Source organism: Poecilia formosa, unplaced genomic scaffold (assembly GCF_000485575.1).
Source record: "Poecilia formosa unplaced genomic scaffold, Poecilia_formosa-5.1.2 Scaffold37, whole genome shotgun sequence".
In the NCBI taxonomy this organism is placed as follows: Eukaryota; Metazoa; Chordata; class Actinopteri; order Cyprinodontiformes; family Poeciliidae; genus Poecilia; species Poecilia formosa.
In genome coordinates this window covers 3386576-3394740 of record NW_006799976.1, presented here as the reverse complement: position 1 = coordinate 3394740, position 8165 = coordinate 3386576, and the positions used below count along the sequence as shown (strand labels likewise).

The 8165-nt window shown below is 38.3% G+C and overlaps 1 protein-coding gene across 3 annotated transcripts in view; it reads right to left on the bottom strand.

Annotated features, from left to right (window-relative positions):
* Positions 1 to 8165, bottom strand: part of LOC103137162 (cyclin-dependent kinase-like 5) — a 59987-nt gene that overhangs the window by 24070 nt on the left and 27752 nt on the right. Inside the window, exon 1 of one of the 3 annotated variants that reach the window (XM_016670764.1) lies at positions 17 to 118. The exons of the other annotated variants lie outside the window; for them this stretch is intronic. Coding sequence (XP_016526250.1) covers positions 17 to 68 — 52 coding nt within the window. The 5' untranslated portion in view covers positions 69 to 118. Of the gene's footprint in view, positions 1 to 16; positions 119 to 8165 lie in introns of those variants that run through there. 3 annotated transcript variants of the gene reach the window in all.

The window sequence follows — 8165 nt, the reverse complement described above, 5'->3', positions numbered from 1 at the left end:
GAATTTTTTTTTTTACCTTCACTGTCCTTGAATTTCTTAATAGCCACAATTTCATTGGTTTCCTGCATTAGAAAGAAAATACACTCTGTGAGAAATCAATGCTGTTTGTCCTTGCATATGACATATACAGTTACAACAAGGGCATTGGAACCAAACAAAACAAAAAGTGGTTTTTTTTACCAGCATTTATCATATTAGATAAATATGATAAATTTTTATTTATCATATTTATCAATCCGTATTGGCTAACGGTTCTTTCTGATCAATGGTTGCCATTGGCGTCCCTGACAAACTGAGCTACACACGTTCAGTTTTTGATCTACCTTCTATCACCTTAAGTCAGCTGGACGTTTAGCAAGCCATGATGGAAGAAACTGTATTCGCTGCTGTAGCTTTACAGTTGAGAACAGCCAGTGTGAGGGGAAAGCTGCACAGACGGCAGCTGAAACATGGTTCATTAAACTTTATGGCATTCAAAGCATGATAATGTGCCTTTACAGGCAAAGTGGAGCAAATGGTTTACTGCGTGGCAAAAGTCTAGATTTGCCACCAGGGTTATATATACCAGCCATAAATTTTGTGCTGTGCTCATGAGTGCATGGCCAGGAAAAACGAAACTAGACAACTGTCTTTTTCAACAACACCCGATGCACAGATGGAAATACATTAAACAGACATTGCTTTAAATTAAAATGTCCCTCACAGAAGAAATGTGGTACAGAAACAGACAGCTAATGACAGTTCAGCATGAATAGTTCCTGTCTGTCCTAGGTATGGCAGACATGAGGTAATGCCAGCAGTTTGCCTCTGTCATCTAAAGTCACTTCTTGTTATTGGTTCACAAAGTTCTGTGCCCCACCACCAGCAGCCCCGTTTCCTCGACATGTCCTATTTAGACATGGTATTTCTGCCTGTGGCTCAGAGCTGTGCTCCAGTTCAGCACTCCATCCCTCCCTCCAAACGAAGCCAACGGCAGCACCGGATCGCTCCAGCTCGGATCAGGGAGAACAGAGAGCCCTCCTACCGACTCTGAGAGATATAAGACGACACACTGCGGGGTCAGAGCTGCGTATGCATCACTGCGCTGTCCTTATGCAAGCCCGGCTGAGAGAGGAAACGAGGAACAGCAAAATAACCTGTGTTTTATCCAACCTTTACTCACTAATGGAGGAAAAAATAGACTTCCTCAGTAGGCAACAAGCAATCAAGATTTCTGGATGCGGCACGTTGAAACACCGGGCTTTAAATGGATGTGCTGCAGCAGCACAGCAAGGCTGAAAAACAAGACTTAGCTTGGATCACATTATATGAGCTGTACTGCTCATAATACATTACGAGCAGTATGTGACACATTATGTGCTGCATGTACGCTACATGAACGTTCATAAAAACGTTCATGTAACGTTTCCATGTTTCTGTTCATTGAAATGCCTCACAGAGCAATTTCTAACATTTTAAAACTCCAAAATGTTGTATCATTAAAACATTTAAGCTGGCTATCACACCATTAATGATAAGGGTGAAGTACAAACTTAATTGTAAGTTCCAATTAAATGAAGAGAGATGATTGCACACCTGTTAATGTGAGAGAGAAAAATGATGGTGAAAGTTTGTGTTCATACGTCATATTTCTGTAACCCAAATGTTGGGTTTATGTTGCCGGGGACAACAGCTGGGTAATTTTAACCAAATATTGGGTCAGAAATTATGACCCAGTTTGTTGGGCTGAAGAAGAGACCAGAAGGAGCCTCGTTATTCGTCACAGACGACAATTTTGAATGGTTCCACACCATTAAGTAAAACGATGCAAGATGGTGAAAGGATGCTGTGCGATAATGGCAATCTCAATGGCCTGTTTAAATGACCTTAGTTCACACTGAAGGAAGAGGACGAGGAAAAGCAAAGAGCTGTGGAAGGGATTCATGACTTGTGAAAACATGACAATGTTCAGTCATAACAGGAGTCACAGAGGAAGACTTTCCCCCAAATGTCTGATTCTTTAACCGTAGGTCTTTGGTCTGCAGGTCACTAAATCACACCGCAGACTACAGATTCAAGCTCAAACCCAGAGATTTTCTTTCATGTAAAAATATTTTGCCTAATAACTATACTATTAGCCATTTTCCTGCTAAGAAAAATGGACAATGCTAGCTGTTGTGCTAGTGTTAGCAAGCTGTGCTAGGTAACACTTGAACTGTGGTAGCTATAGATATTTAATATTCACATTTTGACCAAAACATTGATCATACGGTCAGTACTACTTTTTGATTCAGTTGTTTGTGAATAAGTTAATTTCGGACAACCTGAGGTGGTCGAGTTCATTGTTCTTAAATTTGATCATTTGCAATGCAGTCGTTCATTTTGATGCCCCATGGTGTCAAAACCCTTTGCATTATTTATGCACAACAACAAGGTCATCAGTTTAAATCTTTTTAGGAACCTGTCTGTGTTGCATCTGCATATTATCAGTGGATATTCTGTCTTCTTCTGAAAGACAAACATGGATGGATCAGTTGGCCGCTAAATAATTGTTTGGTGTGTCTGTGTTGTCCAGTGACGGACTACCATCCTGCCCAGGACGTACTTCCATTTAGCATTGCAGACCGCCACCAGAACAACACAGCAAGCAACAAAAATAATTCTTAAAACCATTGTATGGAATGTAAAAGTCGAGACTAGCATGCTGGGGCTAACCCTCTTGTGTTAAATCAACCCTAACGCTAACATTTAGCCGCGACGTAATGTAACACGCCAGTTCAACGTTATGATGCTTATCAGAAACAACCATCCTCCACTGTGCAGAGAGAAATGCTGAGCTAGACAAGGCGGCTGTCGATGTTAATTCAACATTTGGAAGCGTGGCCAACATGGATTGAACGGCTCCGTTCACTTCCTCCGCTGCCATTGCTAAAACTACAGGCAATTCTAAAACAGCGCAGAAAATCAATGTCATCATTTACAGCTTCTCCAAATAGCTGTTCGCTGAACTCCCAGACCGAGCCCTGAAGAAAGACGACACTCAAGCAAAATTGTGTAGGAAGGCAAAAGTCAGGCTAACACATGCAGAGCTAGGTTAGCAAAATGACCTTAAGTGGGTTGTTTTAAACTCAGCAAGTTTTAGAGTACATGCCAAGTATTTTAGCTACTATATTTATGCATGCAAATTAAGGTAGTATATGCCTTTCTACACTGAATTAATTAAATTATTTTACACAATCAATCAATTCTAATGACATTTTTGATATATTTATAAAAAAGCCTAGTGTTGAGATCACCAAAAAACAAATTTAATTAAATTCATTCTCTAAAACTGCAGGCTCATTTCTGTTTTTATCGGACAATTAAAAGGTATATGCTCCGTATCACACAACCAAAATGTCTAAGGTTTGAGTCACATGACGCACCAAAATTCACCTTTCATTTCCAGAAAACCAACCAAACCTCACAGCTAGTCACTTTAAAAATCCTTGAAAACCCCATATGTCCAGTTCATTTGGTCCAATACGAAGCACATTACATCATCTATGTGTAACAGTTGAGGCTATTTCTGCTTCAAGTGCAAACCGTAGAACGAGCTGCAGCCAGGAAGCAGATCCTGCAGACGTCTCGCTCGCTAATCTCAACAGATGAGCGTCTCATGCCAGACAAACTGGTTTTCTACGTTTGTTAATAATTCACACACCTATTGAGGGACAAGTGTAGATGCTCTGACCCTTTTTGTAGAACAATTTATTCTAAGATCTTGGGGAATTCCCATGTGGGAGACCATGTGGTTAATTTATGAGGGAGAAAAAAAACAAACGGGTTGGATTATTATTTAATATAAAAACTCTGTCACTCTTCCATGACCTGAATAGTAAAGATTCAGCCCCTGGAGTCAAACCGAATGCTCTGCTAGATTTACTAACTCACTTCAAAAATATGAACTATGTTAATCTGTCCCTACAAAGACAAAGCATACTTTCTAATCGGTGATGTCTGAACAAAGAAAAAATAAAACCAAACACACAGTGGAAATGTGGAAGAATCTGAGTGGAGTTAAACAGAAGGCAGTGATGGACAGAAAACCTGTTAGAGGCGTCAAAAGACTTGAGACCGGGCCAGAGCTTCACGATTTTACTTCTACTTCACAATAATGCACCATTTTGTACTGAACTGTCACATAAAATCCACATTTGTGGCAAAATGTGAATACTTTTACAAGGCGCTGCATGAAAATCCAGTGCAAAGGTAACAAGACCTGACGACATAAAAGGCAGTTCATGTAGACTAAAGCACCTTTTCACAAATCTTTAAACATTAATATTGGAGGTAAATCTTGGTTTGTTTATATTTTAAGTCTCTCTCTTATGGAACATGAGGGATTTGGAAATATTGCAGCCATTTTCTTAAAATGAAAGGTAGGGGGTCTCTCGTCTCTCGTAAAAGATGCTACTAGGGTCGGGCGATAAACTTAAAAATAAAATCTCAGAATTACGATTCAAATTCCAATTTGAATCAATATTTTTTTCTCATAATTTTTTCCTTAAAAATATACAATTGATATAAAATATATTAAAAATAGGCTTTTATTTCAATTAATCCTTCAGTTAGTTGATCAAAAATAAATAGAAGCTGTAAAACAAAAAAAAAAGATGGTGGTTGTTTTTTGGGCTAACAAACAAGAACTATAGAAGTATAGAAAATCAAGGAGTGTATTGGTAAAAAAAAATTTTTAAATCCCAATTTTCCAAAAATAAAATGTTCAAAAACTGAAAATTTGATTTAACGATAAAATCAATTTATCGCCCAGATGTCAAAGACCTGGGCGATAAATCGCTCTGAACCATTCTTCCCATAATTATTGATCTCACACAGCAGGAAAGTAAAAAAAATAATTCTGTTAATTATAAACATTTACTAAAAGAGAAACCTGAACTGCCCCAAATTGCCAGGTCAAAACTTTGTAAAAACTGGAGTTTAGAAATTCTGAAACTGATTGGTGCGTAGCTTCAAGAGCTTCCCAGATAGATAATAAACAGTGATCAAAGGCCACACACTCTGTGACAAGTTTATATCGCTGAAATAATCACAACGTTACTGCTTTATTGTTGCTAAGCAGCTGCTGATGGCTTTTATGATTTTACATTTTCATTCAACTAAGACAAACTCCTCTCAGCTGGAGCAGTTTACTCCGTTTAGATCCAGATCTGTCAGCGTTAACAGAATATCACTCATCTTCAAATGATTACTGAAACCATATCTGTCTTTTTAGTTTTGAACAATATCACAATGTTGATACAACAATGCCAAAAAAACAAACAAAAAACAAAACAAAACACAGTCATGCGGAACAATTTCATTCAGAAAAGATGATGTACTAACAACATGGAAATGACAGTGTTGTTTTAATTTACAGGCACAGAATAAGTTTGGGTTTATGGAGAAACCATATGCTGCTTTTTTTTAATTCTTATCTGATGCAGTGCTGATGTTACAGCATGGTTTCTCAAACCAAAATACACAAAGACAGTGATGGGTGGATTCAGAGCAGCTGGGGCTGCTGCAGCACAGCGCCTGTCTCTACAGTTTCTCTCTACGTTCCTCCATCTGCATCCCAGCTGGCAACATCTGTACCAGAGTTTCTGCTAAAGCAACATGATGGGTCGGTTTATTAACAAAGTACTCCAGTTTAACATTTATTCATGTATTTTTGAACACACAAAGTTTTGCCCCTTCACTGCAAAATAAGGGTTGAACACCTTTCTCATCGCTTCTCATAGGCTGATTAGTATTTTCTTGGCCCGATAGTCGAGACGACTCGCTTCGATCGAGGACCAAAACTTTTGTTATATTTTCAGATGGTGTGGTACTCTTTCACGTTGCAATGTGTCAAACGATCCAAACGATTTGAAAAACCTGTTTCCCTCCTTGCCTGTGGTGGCGCTACAACAAGAACCACTGAAGGAAATGACACAAAAACGTCCGTCTTGACAAAATGCAAATAGAAATGGAGCAGCGTCAGATTTTAACGGTTGTAGGATTTCTCCTTTGTCTTTAGCGAAAGACCTCAAGCCATTTTCCCCTGCTAGACTCACCCGTTTTGTTTTGGTTGCATTTACCACTACAACAGGCCGCATCAACAAGTGGGCTAGGCCTCAGCGTAAGACGGACTTTAAATAGCTCGAGTCTCTCAGGGGACAAGCAAAACCTCACGACACAGACAGCAAACACGAGTCCCCTCGCCATCTTTTTTTCTTTTTTCACAGACTCCTGATAGGAACTCGTCTGCAACTCTTCCACTCAAGGTAACCCATTTAAGTCTAGATGTGAAAGTCCTTCTCTCTCTTCTGTCCCAGTTTCTACTCACAGGCTGCAAAAATAACTGCTCCCGTCAAAGGAGGTGGCAGTCTTTCCTTTTTTCTCTCTCTCTCTCTCTTTCTTCTACCTAAATGGCTTGTTTGTTTGGAAGCGGCGTGTGTGTCGGTTGATTGAGTTCGTTTTTTTTTTTTTTTTTGCTGCAAAAGGGAGACTGATTATGAAATAAAAATAGCTTCCAGTGATGCTGAAATAAAAACGTCCTGTCTTGTTCTTGATCAGGACAAACAACAGTTGACCACAGATGGAGGGTGACTCACTGGATCTCACATGGAACGTTCTGAGATTAAGAGATCCAGTCGGTATATGATAACTCATTTTAGATTGTAGTGTGTTTGTTTTCATCACAGAGTAAACCTGCAGACAAAAACAATGCAAACTGGAGGAATTATAAGACTTCTTTCTCACGGGAGGAAAGTGGAACAATATGAGAGGAAGAACGAAGCAGAAAGGAACAGAAATAACTCTTTAACTACACCGCTCTGTACAGGATACGACATTTAAGACCTGAGGATATAACATACTGTAACTAGGAATTATTAGGACCTAAGGATATATATAAATGTTTTATTTAGATTACATTATTTTGTAGAAATCACCTTCTTATTTCCATTTTTGGTGAAAAAAAAATCCATATTTTTGTAGATCATGACTGATTTAAAGCAACAAGAAGGGTAAAACATCCAAGTGGGTGAATACTTCTTATGTAATACAGTTTTATGTTATAGCGTCGTAATAATAAAATAAGGCAAATTTTGTTTTAGTTGAAATTCAGACCACAAATTTGAATTTTCCACTGGGGACCAAAATTGCAACATTTGTTACATTTCCAGCTGACACAGTACAGATTTTCAACTGAACATCCAAACCATTTGAAAAGCCTAACCCTAACCCACATTTGTTTTGGTTGTATTTACCCACAATGCCTTGCGCTGTAGTCCTCTTTCTGTGTTTAACACAGCNAGTGATGCTGAAATAAAAACGTCCTGTCTTGTTCTTGATCAGGACAAACAACAGTTGACCACAGATGGAGGGTGACTCACTGGATCTCACATGGAACGTTCTGAGATTAAGAGATCCAGTCGGTATATGATAACTCATTTTAGATTGTAGTGTGTTTGTTTTCATCACAGAGTAAACCAGCAGATAAAAACAATGCAAACTGGAGGAATTATAAGACTTCTTTCTCACGGGAGAAATTACGACGCTATAACATAAAACTGTATTACATAAGTATTCACCCACTTGGATGTTTCTCATACCAATATGAGAGGAAGAATGAAGCAGAAAGGAACAGAAATAACTCTTTAACTACACCGCTCTGTCACAGGATACGACATTTAAGACCTGAGGATATAACATACTGTAACTAGAAATTATTAGGACCTGAGGATATACATATAAATGTTTTATTTAGATTACATTATTTTGTAGAAATCACCTTCTTATTTCCATTTTTGGTGAAAAAAAAATCCATATTTTTGTAGATCATGACTGATTTGTAAAAGCAACAAGAAGGGTAAAACATCCAAGTGGGTGAATACTTCTTATGTAATACAGTTTTATGTTATAGCGTCGTAATAATAAAATAAGGCAAATTTTGTTTTAGTTGAAATTCAGACCACAAATTTGAATTTTCCACTGGGGACCAAAATTGCAACATTTGTTACATTTCCAGCTGACACAGTTCAGATTTTCAACTGAGCGATCCAATTCATTTGAAAAGCCTAACCCTAACCCACATTTGTTTTGGTTGTATTTACCCACAATGCCTTGCGCTGTAGTCCTCTTTCTGTGTTTAACACAGC